General features: G+C 52.6%; 1 protein-coding gene across 4 annotated transcripts in view; it reads right to left on the reverse strand.

The window, feature by feature from the left end:
• Positions 1 to 6,913: 6,913 nt before the first annotated feature.
• The window catches only part of CMKLR1 (chemerin chemokine-like receptor 1), a 40,403-nt gene continuing 25,925 nt past the window's right edge, over positions 6,914 to 21,391 (reverse strand). For all 4 annotated transcript variants that reach the window (XM_030860663.2, XM_030860664.2, XM_060310433.1 and 1 more), the window contains exons 2-3: positions 11,398 to 11,473; positions 6,914 to 10,715 (exon numbers count right to left, since the gene is read on the reverse strand). In XM_030860663.2, coding sequence (XP_030716523.1) covers positions 9,615 to 10,712 — 1,098 coding nt within the window. In that variant the 5' untranslated portion in view covers positions 10,713 to 10,715; positions 11,398 to 11,473 and the 3' untranslated portion in view covers positions 6,914 to 9,614. The remainder of the gene's footprint in view (positions 10,716 to 11,397; positions 11,474 to 21,391) is intronic.

A 21,391-nucleotide genomic window follows, 5' to 3' on the forward strand; every position in this document is an offset into this window, starting at 1 on the left:
GCCTCCAAAGAGCGTGTCCCTCTCCTCCAAGGGAGAGGGTGGGGTCCAGACCTGAGGTGGGGCTGGTGTGCAGAAAGCTCAGATTAGTCAGACCTGCAGATTTCCCCGGGCTTGAGGGTCAGGCTTCAGAAGCTCAGCTATACCTAGCTTCTCGGGGGAGAATCCGTCAGGGAGTTACAAAAACAACAAGGGCCAACAATGACACTTCTAAAAAGGAAACAATCTACATGTCCCTCGATAGGGGGTTGCCTAGATAAGTTGCGGTTCTTTTACTAGGTTTGCTAGGAAATCAACTGAGCAATTAATGCTCTATAAAGGAATATGTGGTGGACACAGATTGATGTGTCTGAACCAAAATGTGAGAAAAAGATGGAGCTGTTGAAGGGGATGGACAACCACACTGAAGAGCAGAGAACAGTGGAGCCGGCTGTGGGGACATCTGGGTTCTTGCCCTGGCTCACCTCCGATGGATGAACTGTGGAGTCCCATCAGGGATCCAGTGGAGCGGCTCCACTAGACTGACCATAAGGGTCTTGTCAGTTTTGACGTGTTCAGCTTGAGCAAGCCGTTTCCATAGAACTATCTGCATCCTTGAAGATGCTGTGGCCAGGGGACCAGGATGAGGTTTATAAGCAGGTGACACACCTGGGAAATCCAGGAACAAGAAAGGGGTGACATTTAAGATTCCAACAAGCTGAAAACCCATTGTCCCTATGGTGAGCTTGTTAGGGGAGCAGGGAAGCCCCTGTTCCATTCCCAATTTCTTGTTCCTTCAACCTTCTCGGTTCCTGCAATTCCACCTTTAGCATGCCATTCGCTTGGGCTAAGCAATGCCAGCTCCCTGATGCTCTTTCAAAGGAGGGAAGGAATATTGGATCAAATCACTCTTCTATTTTGAGGAGTCAGAGATGGGGGAGCAGTCGCTGACAGATGCATCCTGGCCCCCAGAATCAATCCCAGTTCAGCAACTCCCAGCCAAGATGGGAGTCTTCTCTCTCTAACTCCTGGGAGGTTCAAGGCTTTATAACAGAAAGCCTTTCTCTCCCTTCTGTACTGATTTCTTCATACCTCATTTATTAACCACAAGCAGCAGCATATCTAGTGAAAGAGTATGAGCCACCGAGCAATACAGGCGTGGGATCAAATCTCACCTCTTCTCCATACTAATATGTTGTAAGATTCAGGAAAGTGAGGATAGTGATTGCTATCATATCCCCAGAGCCCAGCACAGTGTAGGTGCTCAATAAAAATCAATGAAACTTCCCAAGTTTCATCAATATAGAAAAAAAGGTGAAAACAATTTGGAAATGGTGAATTGTAATAGCCATTGTCATAAACTCGATGATGATGATGATGATGATAAAAATAACATCAGCTTGTGCTTATTTCTTCATTCATTCCACAAAAATAGTGTGAGCACTTTTTGTGTACTAAGCACAGCTCTGAGTGCTGGGGATACAGAGGTGGGCAAGATATACACCAATCCCTGCCTTCATGGAGCTCACCGCCCAGTAGGGGAACAGCCTTAAGGCAGTTAAACACAGAAATAAATGAAATGATTCCAGATGGCAATAAGTACCCTAATGGATATCCGTGTGGTTCTAGGAAACTTGAGCTCTTGAGTTTCAGCTTCTTCATCTCCAAAGTTAAGACGCTTTTACGCTTCAGGCTCCTAATGAGGATGAAATGGGATGATGGATGTGGAATTGCCTAAAATCCCGTCATGAGTCAAACCTTCCCAGTAAAGCGCTGGACCCTGAGCATCGTAAACTGCCTGCCGTGAACCAGGGGCTCATAGGCTGTTAGCAGCCACAAGCCAAGGCTGAGAGCCCCCTTTCCCACCTCCCTGTGTGTGTCCCTGCTCTGTGGCACCAGCATCTGGGAGCCAACCAGAAACTCATTCTATTATCCAGATGTTTACTCTATAGGTGTGTCAAACATCTGTATGATGGAAGCCAGGGAGAAGATAATCCAGATCCACCTCTCCCAAAGCTAGACATCTGGGCTCCAGGGACACTTGGGCATCAGGGAGTCATTATCTGGCTGTGCTTCCTGCTGTAGTATCACCCAGTGCCCAACACAGACCTGGGGCCCAGTTGATTGCTCTATCCATGATTTCTAAGTGGAAGCTTGTGGTCATGGTTGTACCAGCCAAATCCTTAGCAGAGTCCTGGTCCGGAAAAGAACTACAAAACAGTAGGAGGAGGGGAAAGAGGAGGAGGGAGGCATCTGGTTCCTTTAGTTTCAGGCTGCAATTAATCAGACAAAAGGGAAGGGAAAAAACCAAGGGAGGTAGAAGCACTCCATGGAAGCCTCCTTCATTTGTGACCGCTCCTAATGGTACAAGGGAAGGAACCGTGGCTTCTCCACTTCCAAACTAGGTGACCTGGGGCCTCAGTTTCCATGTCTGTGAAATGGGGGATAGTCCTACCCTTTCCAAGTTCCATCAATATGGGAAAAAATGTGAAAGTACTTTGGAAATGATGTAATCATGATTGTCATGAAATTAGATGATGATGATGATAAAAATAACATCAGCTTATGTTATTTTTTCATCTGTTCAACAAAATCCTGTGAGCACTTTTTCTGTGCTAAGCACCACTCTGGGCACTGGGGATACACAGGTGGGCAAGATGGGCACGGTCCTTGCCCTGATGGAGCTCACTCCCCAGTAGGGGGACAGTCTTAAGGCAGCTAAACAAATAAATCAAATCAATCCGGATGGCAGGAGGTACCATGATGAAAATGAAACAAGAGATCTGATAGACAGTGAATGGGGATGGAGGCTACTTTAAGTGGGGGAAGGGGTCAGGAAGGACCTCTCTCATGAGGTGACACTGGAGCTGAGATCTGGAGGGGGTGGAGGAACCAGTCATGCAAACAGAGATCCCAGGATAGCAGACACGAAGGCCAGAAGTGGGAACAGCCTCGGATGTGTTAGCATTGTTGCCGTTGTTAACCTGCCTCTTTTGTTTTGGGGACGCAGTGAGGAATGCCTGACTGGGGAGCATCACGAGATAAAGATGGAGGAGGTGATGTCAGTCCTCTAGGGCCTCGTAAGCCACAGTAAAAGGTTTGGATTATTGTACTCCGTGACGGATGGATGCTAACTCTGGCTGCTTTGCGGTGATTGGTTGTCGGGGGGCAAGGCTGGAAGTGGGGAGACCAATGATGGGGTTGATGCATGTCTAGATGAAAGAGGGCAGTGAGTGTGAGCCCAACACCTGCTAAATGCTTACATGCCACATCTCCTTTAATCCCCATAGCAACCCCGTGAGCTGCAAGTTCCTATTATACCCATTGTACAGATGAGAAAACTGAGGCTTTGGAGATGTTGAGTAGCTTGCCCAAGGTCATAGAGCCTTAACCTTAGCCCTAACCCTAGCTGATGTAAATGGTGGAGCTGAGGTTCCAACCCACTCAGTCTGACTCCTGAGCCCATGTGATCCTGGACCTTAACCATCAGAAGCCCTTTGAGTCAGGGGACAGAGCTGGGCAGGGTATGCTCAGTCTTTCCTAAGGTCCTGCCTCTTTGGATAGACCCTGCAGGGATTACCCCCCTCTGAGTTGCTCCCTTGAATCAGAGGGAAGCCCCCAAACCTGGGTCTGTCTATGCTGCCAATGCAAGTGGGAAGTCATTCCTGCAGATGCCATGAATTATTTTATTTTATTTTTAAAAATACTTTTAATTGAGGCATAACTTAATTACTGTGAAGTGCATTAGTCTTATATGTACAGATAAATGGGTTTTTACATATGAAGACAGCCATGGAACCACCATCTACATCAAGATAGAGATCATTTCTCACCCATACCCAGGACAATTTTGAAGGGTAAAGTTTATGCCCCAAACACAGCATGTCTCTGCCCTGTACCAGGTTTTTCCAAGATCTCCTGTTTCCCCTGGAAGGAAGACCCTGCTGGAAACTCCCAGTGACTCCCAGATCTTAGGCAGGGGTCCTGCAGGGCAGACCAGCACCAAAGCCCTTGTCAACAAACTAAGAAGTGAAGAGGGTAGCTTGGTGAATGTCCAGGTCTGTAGAATAATGGTATTTAAAAATGATCCACATGAGCATTTCCACACACATCTCATTTCACAGCAGTCAGTGAGGTAGGAAGGAGGTCCCAATATTATTACAAAAAAGCCTCAGTTTCACCATCTGCAAAATGGGGGGATGGGAAGGGATGAACTTGATGAAGCAGAGTTCCTTCCAAACTCAACAACCCTAAGATTCTCAGGCTCAGGAGGAAGTGACAAAGCCACCCAGACACCACTTCCTCCCTCCAAACGAAAAACCTATCTCTCAGATTCCCCCACTCTCACCGCCTCAAAATCTGACAGTGGAGAGAGAGCACATGCTTGCCATCGTTCTCCAGGGAGGAGTCTCTTCAGAGGACAGTTTATGTTTGCAAGTTGCTTTAGGATCCAAAGAGACTGGGGTTTGAATTCTAGCTCTACCACTTACTAGCTGTGTGACACTGGGCAAGTCACTTCACCTCTCTGAACCTCAGTTTCCTCATCTGTACAGGCAGATGGTAATGGTCCTTACCACAAAGATCGCTGTAAGGATTCCATGAGTTAATGACAGGAAAGTGCTTGCAGGGCGTCTGGAGGATCCCCCAGGGCAGAACTCGGTGACCTCCAAGGTTAAACCCCAAGTTCAAGCACTGGGAGTGTTGTTGTCTGCTTAAATTCCCCTCAGCCACCACCCACAATTGCTGCATTAATATGCTTCCATTCCTCTTAGGTTAATATATGTATTATTTATAGGGCTTTATTAACTGCTCAGAGGGCTCCCCTGAGAAATATAAGTGTGCATTGGGAGGTACATTTGAATAATATTTACAATTAATTTCCATCAATAAAGCAATGCACCGAGGTCTCTGTGCAGCTGAAACGAGCCCTGGGTTGGTTTCCCGCTAACCGGTCCCTGGAGAAAGCTTGGGTAGCTTTTAACTAGCTTTGGAATAGTCCATTTCTCTCAAGCTCCACCTTGGCTTCCAGAGTTCAGGCACCAGGGCATTCACCTGGATGCCGCAGCAGTCTCCCGCTTCCCCTCTCGCCCCTCTCTAGCTTGTCCCCCAGAGCAGCCCTGGGCATCGGGCATCCTTTTAAAAGGCAGGTCTGAGCACATTACTCCCTTAAACGTGGCTTCCCCTTCACCCCCATCCCACCGTCTGGCCCTGTCTCCTCTCCATCCTATCTGGTCCCTATTCATTCTACTCGCTCTGCTGCAGCCTCCATCCCCTTTCAATCGCTCAGAGCCATTCTGCTCCCTCCCACATCGATGCCATTGCCCATGCTGTTTCCTCCACCTGAAACACTCTCCAGCACCTACCCACTGAATCAGTGCCTACCCACCCTTCACATCTCAGGTGTCGCTTCCCCCAGGAAATTTCCTTGGCCTTTGGACAGGGTCACATCCCTCTATAATATGTGGGTAGCATTTACTATGGTTGTTTTCCATTTGGGGTATATATTTTTTAATTGGCTGTCACCACTGGCCAATGAATGTGCGCAGGAGGACAGAGATGGTGTAGGTACTGATCATGCCCCGCATTCCCAGTGCCTGCAGGGCCTCGCAAAGAGGACGTATTACATAGATGCTTGTGGACTGGATGAGTGGGTGGATTTATAAACAGATGGTCATGGAAATGGATGGGTGTGTGAAAGGATGGCTAGATGAATGTGTAAATGGCAGCATCTGTCCTTGGGTGGCCCGATGCATGGACTTAGGAGTAAGGAGTCCTGGGTTTCAGTCCCTTCTCTGCCATGGCTTGCCATTTTGTCTTGGGTAAGTCACTACCTGTCTCATATCCTTGGTTTCTAGGAAAATTACATGAGTTGGAGGGAATATTTTTCGAGATGTGGATTTCTTGAAGTTCAAAATTTGGGGGATGGGAGGTCGGGAATTTCAGGGCTTCTCCTGCTGTCTCACAACATAGCTGTGTGACTTTGGACAGGACATGTCACCTCTCTGAGCCTCAGGTGGTATTCCACGAGTTGCGCGGGGAAGGCGAGGGTCAGAACCCCCCAGCATGGAGCCCCAGGCTTGCTTCAGTTTCTTTATTTAAGAGAAATGTTGTCCTCAGAGAGGGGAAGCAAGCGAGCCCCCTACCTCAAGGTCTGACGAGCAGCTTCCTGGTTCCCCTGGTCTTGGATACCAGCCCCAGTAGCAATTTTCCAAAGCCAGAGCATCACAGCATGTCAGGAAGGAATGGGAGACGGAGGCCAGAGGCAGGAGTTGGGGAATAAATGACCACTCCATCCAAGCCAGCACCACATAATTTTGCAGATTTCTCGAAGGGCAGCTCTTAGGACCTCAGTTCCCTCATCTGTAAAATGGGAAGTACCTGGGTGGTTTGAGTTTGAATGGCCCTGTGGCTCTCATGATTGGATGCTCTCTTCTTCCACCCATCCTGGCCCCTAAGCCCTCCAAGCTTAAGGGCTTGAGGCAAACTCCTCCCTCAGACAGCGCCTGGGTGGGTCCCCCCTTCTGAGCCCCTCCCTCTTGTCTTGCTCCTACTTCTTCTCTCCCTTCCCCTCCCCCCTCCCTCTCCATCCTCCCAAGGGCTGAAGAAGCTGGGAATTCAGGCAGCAGACCCAGTTCCGTTTACTACTGTGTGACCCTGAACAAGTGAGGTCCACAATCTGACCCTCCCTTTCTGCACCCCCCAAGGCGGGTCTGATGGTGCTCTTCTCACAGGACCGTTTTTGAGGGTTTGATGAGATTTTGTGCCTGACACATGGTAGATGCTTGATAAATGCCAGATCTCTTTTCTTCATTGTCCTTCTCTGTTTCCTTTGTGCTTCCCTCCTCCCTCCCTCTCCCTCACCCTCAAACAGCATCTTCTCTGCTTGTCCCTCTGCCCACAGCCCCGTGCCCCCTCCACCCACCCACCAAACCCAGGAAGCAGCACGGAGGCTCCACTGGCAGGTCCTGGCCCTGGAGGGAGGGCTCTCAGGCACAAAGCGTGTTGGCTGCCTGTGGAGTAATTCAGATGCACGTGCTTTGTGAACTGCAGGGCCTTTGTATGTGTGACCTGTGGGGTCGTCAGAAGCTGTAGGGACAAGGTTGAAAAGGGTGTTATGGTTGCACTTAAGCATTTGATGGGGAACTACAATCAGAACAGGAAGACTTGGTGGGGCAGCCAGAAAGAGCGGACCCTGGCTCCGAGGAGGAAAACAGCTGGCTTTCATTTTGTTCCTGTTCATCAGCTTTTCCAATGACAAAATGATTTCCTGGCTTCCCCAGCCTGGCCTGACCTGCACGCAGCCCGGAAGGAACGAGAAACTGAGCCCCAGGGAAGAGCACGGTCCTCCCCGAGTGGCTGGTGACTGTCTCTGGGGCCTGGAACACGTCCCACTCCATCCTGCGCCCTGGATGCTTCCCCTGTGAAGTTGGGAAAGGGGGTGACAGGGGGCGCTGGGCAATATTTAAAGCTCCCTTAGCTCAAGCTAAGTTCAGATTGCTCAAAACCATCGGAGGCCCCAGCGGGGTCAGTTCAGAGCTGCCTCACCAACACACTGACCCAACAAGGGAAGGAACAGTTTGTCTCTTAATGAGGTGTGATTCCAAACAGCCCATGGCCTCGGGAACTCGCGGCCCGTGCTGTGTTGACGTTACATCTGTTCACTGTATCTTGTTGAAGTGGCTTCGCACCAAAGAAACTTGGAAGAGAGCAGAATATGGACACTTGGAGGCCAAAGGGCCCTCCCGTCAGGCCTCTCTCCCCACTGCCCTCCCCCGGAGAGCTGGGGGGGGACACAGGAGGTGGGAGCCAGGGTGGGTGGCTGTGAACGGATGCCCAGGGAGCCGGGAGCCAAGTACATTTTCTTTGCCACGTTGGATCGTTTTTGAAAACTATTTGCAAAGCTGCCTTTAAAGCCCTTAAGATGTTTACATTCATCTGCTGAGGGATGCATATATATTTATGGTCAAAACCCCAAGCCTCTGCCGACTTATTTGAGCCAGACAGACCTAGGTTCAAACCTAGCCAGACTCTAACAGAGACCTGCTGGGTGCCCTCGGGCGAGTTACTCAAACTCTGAGCCCCAGACGCCTCATCCGTAAAAGGGAAGGGATGATTGTACTTAACTCAGGGCTGCTGTGAGGGATAAATGAGATACACATGTAAAGTGCTTAACATAGAAGTGCTAAATAAATGTAGGTTACCAGGATAGTCTAGAATATTCTCAGTAGATACATTCTCCATAAAAGAACAGAGTTTCTGGGACCAGACGGAGCTGGGTTCAGACGGGTAACTGGGCCCCTGGCTAGCTGTGTGACGTTGGGTGTGTAACTTCCCTTCTCTGAGCCTCAGCTGTGTCGTTTGTAAATGGGACGATGACACTGCAGCACAGGGAGGTGTGGGCCCCAGAAAAGACAATGTGACTGCACATACGAGGGGCCCTAGGCCTGTGGGCCCCCCTCGGCCCTGCGTGTCAGGAGCACAGTCCAGTGAGCCAGGCTCCAGATTCTGCTTCAAGCTCGGGGACTGAGCCCTCGGACTCAGCTTCAGCCCGTGAGGTGCTCCGAGGTTGCTTCCTGCAGCTGATTTTGGACTAGCCTCCAGCCAGGCTTTGAGGAAGTTGGGAAGGAGTAGATGTCCCCCACCATCCTCCCATCTGCCTCCTGCCCTGGAGTGTTTTCTTCTGAGCATCTCCAGCAAGAACCAGTGGATCAGGGAAGAGGGAGGAATCCCTGTGATGGGGTAGAGGCTGCTGGTGAAGCTGCCCACCTCGACCAGCCCAGGGTAACAAATGCAAAGTGAGAACAGGGCTTGGGGCAAGGGGCTGGCATCACCCCCACCCCCAAAATAGCTACGGCCCAAAGCACCATCGCCCTGGGAGGTTCGAGGGTGAGTTGATACATGTCACGCACCCTTTGAAAGGTCTTTTCTTTCTTCATTCCTTCCCCCAAACCCCTGAGTCCTCATCACAGCCCTGCTTCTCTTGCCCTCACAAAGAGCCCCATGGCTCCTCAGGACCTGTTGCCTGTCTTTTCAGCCGATCTGAAAGTCAAATGCATGGTCCCGGGAGTTCCTGTGCTCACATGTCACCTTCTCTTCCCAGGGAACCTGGAGAAGGTGTGTGCATTTCCACACACCCTAACCCAGAGGAATGGCTTGAGTGGCAGGATCTCTGGCCAGCTATTGACAGAGGGATATGAGCGAGGCGTGACCTACATCACACTGGGTTTGCTCTGACCTCCTCTGCTCACACCAGGAATGGACCTTGAAAAGCGTTTCTGTCATTCCTGGGAAGCACTCAGGTAGGTAACTGATCCCTCTGTCTTATGCCCATCCTAGTTCATAGCAGTGCTTTTGAGAATGCTCCCTTTTTTGCTTTGCACCAGTCAAGGCTGGCCTCCCAGGATGCACGGGAGGCTCTTCCAAGGCTGAGCACCGTAGCCTGCTCTGTCCGCCGTGCCCCTGGAAGAAAGGAGTTCTGAGCCCTGGATTCCCAGTTCAAAACACAGTTCAGCCCCATGCAAAATACAGCGGGCATCTGTGGGTGCCCAAGGTGTTCTTGCCGTGGTCTCGAGAAGGCGTAGCTTTGAGCCTCCAAGGTTGGGAGTAGCCACGGGGGGCGGGGGTGTTCCAGGCGAGGCTCAGAGCATGCTGGTCTCCCTCTCGTTCATGGATGACATCTTGGTGAAACTTCTGTGGCTGGGATAGGAGGAGTGGCCTGTGTCCTCACTCAGAGCATGGACCAGACGGGAGAAGAGGGCCACCTTGAACTTCTTGAAGTCCTGACCCACGAAGACGTAGAGAATGGGATTCATGCAGCTGTTGGCAATGGCGATGGCAGTGGCCAGGGGCACACCCAGGCTGAAGACGGAGCCAGGCATGGCGCTGTGATGGAGCTCCAGAAGGTACAGCGTGTGGTAGGGGCACCAGCAGAGGAAGAAGGTGATAATGATGGTCACGATGACCTTGAAGGGCTTCTTAGTCTTGGCCAGGCGGTTGCGCCGCAGCTTGCAGACGATGGTGACGTAGCAGGCGGTGATGACGAGCATCGGGGTCAGGAAGCCACAGAGGAAGCGGGTGATGGTCACCGCCACGTGCCGGCCAAAGCCCACAGCGTCCACTTGGGGATGAGTGGGCCACGAGGAAGAGCTGGTGGCAGACAGGCTGAAGTTGTTAAAGCAGGATATTTTCCCGTGCACGTGGGCTGTGTCCCGGAAGATGAGGGATGGGGAACTCAAGAAGAAAGCCAGGACCCAGATGATCATGCAGGCCATGTAAGCCAGCCGGACGCTGCGGTGGTTCTGGGACCAGACGGGGAGGAGCACGGAGATGCAGCGGTCGGAGCTGATGACAGTGAGCAGGAAGACGCTGGTGTACATGTTGTGGATGAGCAGGAAGTTGCTGATCTTGCACATGGCTGTGCCGAACACCCAGTGGTAGTCCATGGCGGCGTAGGTGATGTGGATGGGGAGGAAGACGTTGAACAGGAAATCCGCGACGGCCAGATTGAGGAACCAGACGGTGTTCACCGTCTTCTTCATCTTGCAGGTGGCGATGATGATCACCAAGCCGTTGCCCAGGATCCCGAGGAAACAGATGATGCTGTAGACCACCACCAGGAAGATCCTGACCACCCTGCCTTCCAGGGGAGAGAACTCCTCCAAAACCACGATGGGGTCGAAGTCATCAGAGTACACGTACTCATAGGTGAGGGAGGTGATGTTATCCTCATCCTCCATTCTCTGCAAGCGGAGGCAGGGGTCATTAGGGGTCATTAGGCAGGGGTCATTAGGGGTCATTAGGCAGGGGTCATTAGGGGAACTTGATGAGAACTGGCTTTAAGAGGTTGACCTTAAAGCCAGTGCGACTGACCGGGTCCTCCCTGGCTGTGAGCAAGGCCAGTCGGGTGGCTTTGCTATTTTATTTACTGGACTAACACCTCTCAGGCACCTCCTATATATCGGGTACTATTCTAAAGGGTTGAGGTATGTAAACTCTTTTCATCCTCATAATAACTCAGTGAAGGTTGTTACAAACCCCATTTTACAGATGAGGAAACTGAGGTACAGAGAGCTTGAGTCATGTGCCCAAAGTCATACAGCTGGGAAGAGGCAGAGCCAGGAGTCGGGCCCCAGCTTCAGAGTCTATGGTCCCTCTGGACCACCATGTTTTTGCTGCCTCTCTGGGACTCTCCCCTTTCCCTTACAGTCTAGTGGGAGACAACTATTCATCAAAAAACTCCTCAAATCATGGAAAAATCACAACAGTGCTAAGCGCAATAAAGGAGAGGTGCGTAGTGCTGTGAACTTGGTTCCGACCATATTTCCAAAACCCAGGGACAGCTGCACTGACAGTGCACCCACCTCATCCTCGTCCCACACTGATGCCCTTTGGAGAGATGAGTTCAGATCCCGTGTCCCTTACCGTTCACTGTTATGATGCCCAAAGCTCTCCAATGTGGGTCCTTAGCCAATCAGTTCCCAAACACAGCTGGAAACACCTGCAGGGAAGAATGAGGAACAGCAGTTGGCTCTGGATCTAAGAACCAGAGGTTTGGGTGGACCCAGAGCCAGAGGTTGAATGTATCGCTGTTACTCCCACTTTCCAGAGGAGGAAGCAGAGGCTCAGAGAAGCTAAGTGATGTGCCCGAGGTTACCCAGCTGGGAAACGGTGGAGCCCCCTGAACCCAGGTCAACAGCTGAACCCTTCATCCCAACCCCCATCTCCACCGACCCCCCCATCCCAGCACATCCAGAGATGAGAGCCTGATTCAGGGATGGGTGCAGGGGAGAGAGTACGGATGGCTCGATACGAGTCCACTGCCAGGGCAGGACCCAGAAAACACCATTTCAGGCGGTGTTGGGGACACAGGAGACAAGAAGAGGAGCTGCCCAGAGCACCTACTCTGTGCCAAGAACTATAATTTCCTCATCACATTAAATCCTCCCAGAGGTTCTTCCAGGCAGGTGATACTACTCTTGGTTTGGAGCTGTGGAAACTGAGGCTCAGAGAGAAGCATCCTTCTCACCGGGCATCTTCTGGGCCCTCTGTTACCAAGAATTGGGCCCTGGTGTCACAACGGTCCCATGAGACAGACACAAATACATTCCCTGAGCATCTACTATATGCCAGACAGCTGAACTGGTACTTCATACAATCCCCATAACAACCTTGTTGGGTATTTTCCCAATTTATGGAAGAAGGAACAAAGATTGGAGAGTTCGCAAGCTTGGGAGGTCTTGGAGGAGGCAGTCTCATGCATCGTTCACACCCAGCCTTGGCCACCTGCCAGCTCTGTGGCTTTGGACACACGACTTCTCCTCTCTGAGCCTCGGTTTCCTCATCAGTAAGATGGGAATACTCACTACTTCACAGAAAGGATGTAAGAATTACAGGCGATCAGGAATGTGGAGCATTTGGCCCAGTGCAATAAATATTAGCGATTACATTGCAACCCAAGGGTAAACAGCTGAATTCTGAGCTGGAATCCGAACCCAGGGCGCTGACAACCTAGAGCCCATGCACTTTCCACCACCCATGTTCTCCCCATCTGACAAATGGGCTCTAAACAAGATGTTTCAGCCTGGTGGCACTGGCAATCGACACTTCATTATCAATAAGTCCAACCCTCCTCCATATAAATTCATCATTGCTGCTTGATGGGCTCGAGGTGGTATTTTATTGCATAAAAGTCATCTTTCGCTTTTTATTAAATAAAAGCCACTTGGAAATTTCCATTGAGGACTCTGTTCTCAAAGGAGTGGGCATCATCCCACTCTGCAGCCTGGGAGAAGAATCCAGAAGTGTCCAACCAGGTGTCCCCAAGGACTTCCTGTGGGACGCGGAGAGAAGACGGGGAGGTAGCAGCTACCCCCTCCCCCGACTCCCACAACTGGGGGAAACGTGACAGGTGTTCACGTTAATAATGTGTGTGCTGAGCATGTGATTCAGATGATCTCACTTTGACCCAGGAGGGGCCACAGGGAGGCTGAAGGAGATGAAGACCCTTGCCCAAGACATCTGGGGAGGGGGTGGGAGAGCCCGGATTTGAACCAGGTCTGCAGAATGTGGGATCTTGCCCGCCACTCCACGCTGCGAAATCGTGATCTCATGGCAGCCACCGAGTGTGTCCTTGAGGGAGGAAGGAATGAGCATGTCCGCGTTCCCTGTTCCGGGCTGTGCAGGATCCAGGGACGAGGCCGTGGCTTCCCAGGTTGCTTTTCCACAGGGGCTCACGGTCAGTCACAAGGGACAAGACAGAGGTGGTGCTGTGTCCTGAGCAAGGCCAGGCTGCCCCCAGGGAGCCGCACAGAGGGGCATCCCCTAACCTGGGCATCGGAGGCTTCCTGTGGCAGGTGGGCTATGGGCTGAGGTTTGGTTTTTTTTTTTTTTTTTTGGCAGTACGCGGGCCTCTCACTGTTGTGGCCTCTCCCGTTGCGGCGTACAGGCTTCAGACGCGCAGGCTCAGCGGCCATGGCTCACGGGCCCAGCCACTCCGCAGCACGTGGGATCTTCCCGGACCAGGGCACGAACCCGTGTCCCCTGCATCGGCAGGCGGACTCTCAACCACTGCGCCACCAGGGAAGCCCGTATGGGGCTGAGTTTTAAAGGACAGTTGTGAGTTAAGACGGGAAGGAGGGAGGAGGGAGGGCATGCCAGGCCGTCTCCCCTGCCCCCGCATCCCCCCCTCATTAGCGGGCGGGGGGCGGCGGTGTCTGAGCCCCCAGAGGAGGGCGAAGAGTAGCAAGGTCTCAGGACCCAGCAATTGGCACTGAAGCAGCTGCAGAAATGCGACATCACGTCTGGCTCTCCCGCTGCGCTGGAAGCAGCTCGGGGTCGGAGATCACAGGTCTTTTCATCTTTGAGCAGGGTGGAGGCCAGGCTGGGCCTGCACAGCGTGGTGCTGACATCCCCCGGCATGTCTGTCCGACTACTCCTCACCCCTCATCCCCCCAGGAATGTCAGTGTCCCCCATAGGTGTGTGCCCTTCCCCTCCACTCCCCCCTGCCTGAGCCCCTGGGATCTCCCTGCACGGGGGCACCAGTCACAGGTTTGCCCTCAGCCTCGGCCTCTGCTCTATCCCGACGTACATCCCTCCTGTCCTGTACTGCCCCCAGCCTGGGCAGTAGAGCAGAGCAGTCAAGGACACAGACCCTGGGGCCCAGCCTAGCTACCAGCGTCCAAATCCTCCTCCTTCGTGAACTCCCTGTGACCTTGAGCCACTCAGGTATCTTCTCTGTGCCTCAGTTGTCTTATCTATAAAATGGGTATAATCGTAATAGTTCAAATGGTTGAGAGGATTAAATGTCACATGCAAAGTACTGAGAACAGGGTCTCTTATGGGGTAAGCGCTATGTTTTTACTGTCATTATTACTGTTGTTATTATTATCATCATTTTTCACCCTCAGTCTTCTACTCTTAACTCCCTTCTAAAATGGCCTTTGCCATTCTAAAATGGCAGGAGGGGCCAGGAAGGCTAGAGGACCTGTGCATCTTGCCCGCTTGTCTCCCCAGCTCTGGGTTCAAGGGCAGGTCAAGGGCGATACAGGCAAGAATTTGCTTCTCTAAGCTCCAGTCTCCTCACCTCTCCAGAGGGGTAAGAACCCTTCCCTCATTGCTGTTGGAAGGGTCATAAGAAATGACAGTGACTCCTTTGCCAATTGTAAAGAGCTGTAAAATTCTCATTGTTCAGATTCTTTAAACCCTCTATAACCAGGAAGCTTAGGAAAAAAGGGTATAAGTATACATACATAATCTGTGTATACTAACATTGTATACATAATAAGTGTATGGCTAACATTTATTTGAGCACTCCCTATATGCTATTGTGCTCTGCCAGAGCCTTACAAGGATACATTAGCTTGCAGTTAAGAAAACTGAGGTTCAGAGAGGTGAAGCAACTTGCCCGAAGCCACACAGCTGGGAAATCTGACTCCAGAGCCTGACTTCCAAGGATCCCAAGTGAAAAGTCTCTTGGGTTCCCCCTGCTTCCCTGAGAGATTAGGAGTCCCAATCCCACCTCTCTGAGCTCTCTAAGCCTTAGCTTTGAACCCTGAGAGCCCAGACCTTCATCACATTCTTGATCCTCCCATGGAGCTGCCTTCCCCGGTTTCCCTTTGCCTTGCCTTCAAGGTCCCTACAAGCAGCTACCACAGGGAAATCACATCTGTGATGCTGTATTAGTCCTGGACAGTGATGCTACCCACTGCCTCTCTCAAGGTGCCCTTTATGAAGTTCCCTGCCCAGTGAGAAATGCCCTGGAGAATTCAAGGTAAGGAAAAACATTATTTCCTCTGAGGAACTAGGCTGCTTCCTCAATCTTAATAAACAAAGTTCTACAAAGGATCACGTTTCCCTTTTTGATGTGGCCATAAGGAAGCTCAGAGTCACATCTGCAGGTCAGAGGCAGCAAGCCCATTCGTCCTGCTGGTCTGCAATTCCTGCGTTGGTTTGGGTTGGCTCTGATGTCTACATCTAGCTATACTTTATGTTGGTTTTCATTCCTTGTGATAGATAAATCGGGGCACACTCTAGCCCAAACATTGTACCAAGCTTTTTAGTGGCATTCGCTCATACGTCCCCAACAAACCCCAGCAGTAGTACTGCTGTTACTCCCAAGGTAAAGGTAAGGAAGTGAGGCTAAGGCACAGTCAGCTAGCAGCCAGTTCACACCCAGGTTGCTGGGACTCTGTGCCCTGCTCTTAACCATCTTGCTTTCCAGAAAGTGGAGCACATCTTTCCATGTCTGTTCACACCCTTGCTGATGCCCCAGGGTCCCCAGCTCCACCCTCCCGGGAAACCTCCTCTTTGCTCCCCTTTCTTAGCCCCTCAAGGAACCTATGTTCCCCAGTTTTCAGGACAATCTGGCTGAGGTCTGGGGCACAGATGGGAATCGTTTGCCAAAGCTGACACTGTCCATCACAGCCCAGGTGGGCAAGCGAGCCTGTAGCCAGACTGTCCTTCTTTCTGCCCTCGGCTCCCCAGGGAGCCCAGGGGACAGATGAGCTGTCCTGGCGCGGCTCCCAGATTCTTCGTGTGATCCCAAACTCACACCCATTTGGAACCAGGACCTAGAGCTGATCTGCTCTGAGGCTCCTGAGACAGACTCCCCAAGCCCGTCTTGGCAGTCCTTTCTTTGGGACAGTTCCCATAGGTCCCCAGAAGGGGATGCCAGGGAAGAGGTGGTAGGGGAGGCAGGAGACCCGCTATGACACCGGAGCAAGTTTCTTCCCCATCTCTGAGCCTCGGTTGTGCCATCTGCAAAATGGGAATGATAACCCCTGCCCTGCTTACTTCTCAGGGCCGCTGGGAGCACGCATTAAGGCCCTTCAGCTTGTCCCAGGCTTGGTGAGGATGATGGAGAAAGACCCAATGTGAGTCAAGGCCCTGGGAGGTCTGAGAGCTCCACTTTGTGGAGAGACAAAGCTTCCCGAAGCGAAGTAACACATTTGCTACGTGGCATCTGCCAACAATCAAAATCACTCATTTTTTCAGAGTGTTTAAGAGTTTCTATTCCCTTTTAAATTTCCTCTACAAGTTCAAACTCATCTCTGAAAACCAGGCTCCTCTCCAGCCGGTTTTCCCTTGGCATCCCTCCCCCCACCCCCTGCAGTGGGTTAAATGTCTTACCTCAAAAAAAAAAAAAAAAAGATATGTTCACCAGAACCTGCAAATGTGACCTTATTTGGAAAAAAGGGTCTTTGCAGATGTAATTAACATAAGGATCTCAAGATGAGATCATCTTGGATTAAGGTGGACTCAAATCCAATTACAAGTGTCCCTATAAGAGGAAATGACAGAAGGAGGTTTGACGCAGAAACAGAGAAGGCCACGTGAAGAGGGAGGTGGGGCCTGGAGGGATGCAGCCACGAGCCAAGAACACCCAGAGCCCCAGAAGCTGGAAGACACAAGGAAGGGTCCTCCCCTAGAGCCTTCGGAGGGAGCACAGCCTGCGATGGCTTGTTTTCAGACTTCTGGCCTCCAGAACCACGAGAGAATATACATTTCTATCGTTTTAAGCCACCCGGTGTGCAGTAATTTGTTACAGCAGCCCTAGGACACTAATACACCCTCCGTTCTGGCTCCGCCGGCACCCTGCTCCCCACTGCGGGGCATGCGGTATTTACATGATTATTACTGGCTTCACACATCTGACTAGATTGCAAGCTACCTGAGGGGGAGGACTGGGTCTTATTCAGGCTCCATATCTCAGGTCAGAGCAGGATGCGGGCACCAAGTGGGTCCTCGGGATATTGCTGTGTCCTCACGTGGTCTTCCCTGTGTGCGTGTGCGTGTCCTAATCACCTCTTCATATAAGGACATCAGGCAGATTGGGTTAGGGCCCACCCTAATGACCTCACTTTTCCCTAATCACCCCTTAAAAACCCTGTTCCAAATACAGTCACATTCCCAAAGTACTGGGATTGAGGACGTCAGCATATGAATTTGGGGGAGGGGACACAATTCAGCCCATAACACCTACATAGTTGTCATTATTGTTAGAACTTAACATTGCTATTTGCTGTTCCTCCAGATCGCTCCCTCTGTGCTGGGATTGCCACCTGGAATGTACAGGGAACGCCTTCCTGCAAATCCGAAAACACAGCAACCCCAGCAGAAAAATGGGCTAATGATATAAACAGGTAATTTACAGGAGGGAAACCTCCAAACCGAGGTATTAGACAAACTGATCATCAAAGACATGCGAATGAGAACTGTGGAAAGGTTCTAGAAAGCTGGGATGGAGACCCCCTGGGGCTGGCACAGGCTTCATGCCTTGCTGCGGGTACCCGTGAACCCCTGCGTGCCCCCCAGCTCATGTGCGGTGTTTGGAGGGGCATGCCTTAGCATTGGTTCTCCAGAAGCAAACCTCATGTAAGCCTTCCTGCAAAGGTGATTATTAAGGAAGTGTTCCAGGAAAACCCAGTAAGGGAGTGGAGAAGTAGGATTAGGAAAGGGAGGAGGTCCAACAAGGGGGCAACGCCAGGCAAAATCCCTGGGGAAGGTGGCTTGGTTCATGCCGGGGTCAGGGAACAATGGAGGTTGAATTCCAGGAGGCTATATATATATCCCTCCATCCTGTCCTAGGAGGGGCACAGTCCCAGGCCCTCCCAGTGCCTGAGGGCAGTCCTCCGACAAAGAGCCACAGGTGCGGGCTGTCAGTAGCGAGAGCCCACGGGAAGGCTGTGTGCCCCAAAACGGTCAAAGAGCCAGGCGTCTCGGGCAGCGCAGGGGTGTCTGCTGACGGCTGGAAGCTGGAAGCTGCTTACGTCCGGTGTGGGAGAGGCAAAGAGCTACGCAGCTGTTAGAGGCAACAGATTAGCAAGTGTACACACAGCGAAAGAGCACAGCTATTTAAAACCACCTACCCAAATAGCACGTAAGTACCCTGAAAACAAGCCTCCAAAAGCAGTAACACACGTTCTGCAAGAACAGGGCCAAATAACGAGATACACGCTGAACAGATTAGAATAGCTCCTTGGGAGCGGGGGTGGGAGGGAGAGGGAGAAGGAAAAGGGGAAAAAGGAAATGAATGCAGAGAAATGAAAATAAGACAAGGGCGGGGGCTTCAGAGGCCTCCGAGGCAGATGGGGATGGGTGGAGGGGTGTCATTATGTCAGCCTTCCCTCCCCTCCTGAGGTCCAGAAAAACCCAAAGCAAACAAACACACACCCCAAATTCCTGCCCCCGGGGTTCAGGCTTGGGCAGTGACCAGCCCGTGCCTGGGTCACTGAATCCCTCATAAGGCCACATTGATTGGGCAGGGGAAGGACCAAACAAGCAGCCTCGTCCCTGCCCGGGGCCTTGAGAGCCCCGCCCTGCCAGCCTTCTCCATCAGGCTGGGAATGAACGTGGATGAGCCCACAAAGGGAACAGCATCAACCCCGTCAGAGGTGGCTGTGCGGCGGCCAAGGCCCGATTCCTCCTGCCGGAGACCAGAGAGACCAGGCAGAAGACCCTGCACAGATGGTCCTGCCCTGCCCACCTGGCCAGGGCAGACAGACCTTTGCTGGGGAAGAGGTGGGAGAGCTCAAGGCCACATCTGGTTCCTCCCACCACAGACAGCAGAAACCTCAGACAGATGTTCTTTGCTTAGTTTTTATTAAGCAAACGTGTATAGAGCCCTCACCAAATTCCAGGCACGGTTCTAAGCACTATTACAGAAGAGGACATTGTGCCAGAGAGGTTAAGTGCCCAGGGTCACACAGGTAGCTCAGGTAAGCAAGATAGGTCAAATTCGTCATTCCAGACAGGAGGAAGCTCAGAGCCCGATGAATTGCCGAACCCACTCTCCTTCCTTGTCCACTGCCTCGCCTCCTCGGGACATTCCAGAATCCTCTAGTCATTGCCCCAGTGGAACCTCCCAAGAGTCCCCACGAGGTCAGGGTGTGCATTTTCCAGGTGGGGCAAGACGAGGCTCCCCTGGGTTTCCCCCAAGCCCCCGTGCCTCTAGGTAATGGCCCTAAGGGGAGCATGTCACATCCCAGGTGCTGCAGGAAAAGCCCTTTGGAGGGGGCGCATTCATTCATCCATTCTTCAAGGATGTGTGGAGCCTGCTGCCCCCTGGCCCTGGAGAGGAGGCCAGGGTGCCATGGGCACAGCTCTTCCCACCTGGACCTCCCCCTAACCCTGCAAGGTCACTGTCATCCGTCCTGATTTACCGAGGGGATGTCTGAGGCCAGGCAGCAGTGGGAGAAGGGTCATCTGCCTGCAGTCACACACCTGGTTAGTGGCAGTGCAGGGATTTGAACACAGGTCCTTAGGAATCCAGGGCCCCACCTCCTCCAGCTGCCACCTGCTAGCCTGTGTCCCCTGGGCTCAGGGGGCAGCAGGGCTGAGAGCCATCTGGGTGGCAGATGTGGCCTTCAGCTTCCTCTCCGTGTCGTTGCCACGCCCCTCTGCCAGACTCTGCGAAGGACTTGCTCCCTTTCTTTCCGAGTCTGGTCTCTCCCTGCTTGCTTCTCCGTCGTCAGTCTCTGTCTTGGTCTCTCTCCCTTTGTCTCATCTTGTATTCTCTGTCTGTCCCTGTCTCTGTGTCTCGCCCTGCCTCTCACTTCTCTGTGCAGTCTCCCTGTCTTCTCTTTGTCTCCCTGTTCCCTCCCTCTCTCCTACCCTCCCGCCTGAGAGGCCAAGCCACCCTTCACCTTCCGGCATCACTCACCTATGTGCCTAGCGGGCTACACCGCAGGCTGCCACCCTGTCTCCCAGCCCGCTGCCTTCCGGCTGCTGCGTCTCCAGCCTATGGCTAACCGTCTCCTGGCTGCAGGCCCCAGGCCGAGTGCAGGGGCTTTATCAGGGCCCGTGGGCGTGGGAGCCCATCGGGGAAACTGGAAACTCTTCCTGCCATGTTTGCCCTGGCTCCTGTCCGCGTCTCCCACCTCCCCCATGGCCCACCCTGATAGTCCGGGCCAGGCGGCCCCGGATGCCTCTCCTCCAGCTTTCAGAGCCTCCAACAGGCTCTCAGGAGCCGGGAGGCCCCTCGGAGGGCATTCTGTTTTGTAGCCGGGGAAAGGGAGGTCCAGGAGAGGGACTGACCCTCCCTAAGCCTCAGAGAAGAGGGCCTTAGCCTGTCTTGCCCGTGATGTATCCCAGAGCCTAGAAGCCAGCCTGGTGCTTGACACACCTTATGCCTCACCACTCCGCCCTCAGGCCCTCAGCTTGTGACATAGATTTGCGAATGAAGCCTCACTCAGAGGGGTGAAGTGACTCACCCCAGCTCACACAGCCTTTAAGCATCAGCCCAGGGTTTGACCCAAGGACCCTCTGACCCCCAAACCTTGGCTCTTTCTACTTGCCCAAGATCACAGCCTCAGCCAGCAGGTGAAACATAATGGGGCCTTCCAGGCACCACTCTCCCGGTCACAAATGTCCCTCCTCGGCAGTGTCCCCACCTCCCCCAGGCCCTGCCAGCCAGCTTTGGTCCTGATGCCTTGGCCTCTGCCACAGTCCTCTGTCTGGTCCCATCCACCAGTCCCTCATCCTTCAGGGCTGAGAGGGGGGGCCTCGAGCCCCACAGCCGGCTCCAAGAGAGATTCAGGGGTTACCAGCCCTGGATCCCTAGCCCCGAGAGACTCAGGAATCTCGAAACCACACAGCAGCAGCTGTTCCAGCCACAGCCCTGGCTGCCAGCGCTGGGACAGAATTAGCTCTGTGTTGGGAGAAAATTTCCTCCCTGGTCCCACGCCCACACCCGGGAGCTCTGGCTGAGTCACCGTAGTGGGGATCGAAGGTGCTGGCTGCCTAACAACCTGCCCCATTTTCTTGGGGTTGGGATGGGGCTGCGTTTGGGCTTAGGACTCTGCAGCGGTGGGAAAAAGCAAGGAGCTTATGCCCTTCGACGTGGGCAACCTGCTTGCCCAGAGGCCCCAGTAAACCTCCAGTGCCTGATGGGAGCACTGAAGCAGGAAGACTGCCCCC

Source organism: Globicephala melas, chromosome 13, assembly GCF_963455315.2.
Source record: "Globicephala melas chromosome 13, mGloMel1.2, whole genome shotgun sequence".
In the NCBI taxonomy this organism is placed as follows: Eukaryota; Metazoa; Chordata; class Mammalia; order Artiodactyla; family Delphinidae; genus Globicephala; species Globicephala melas.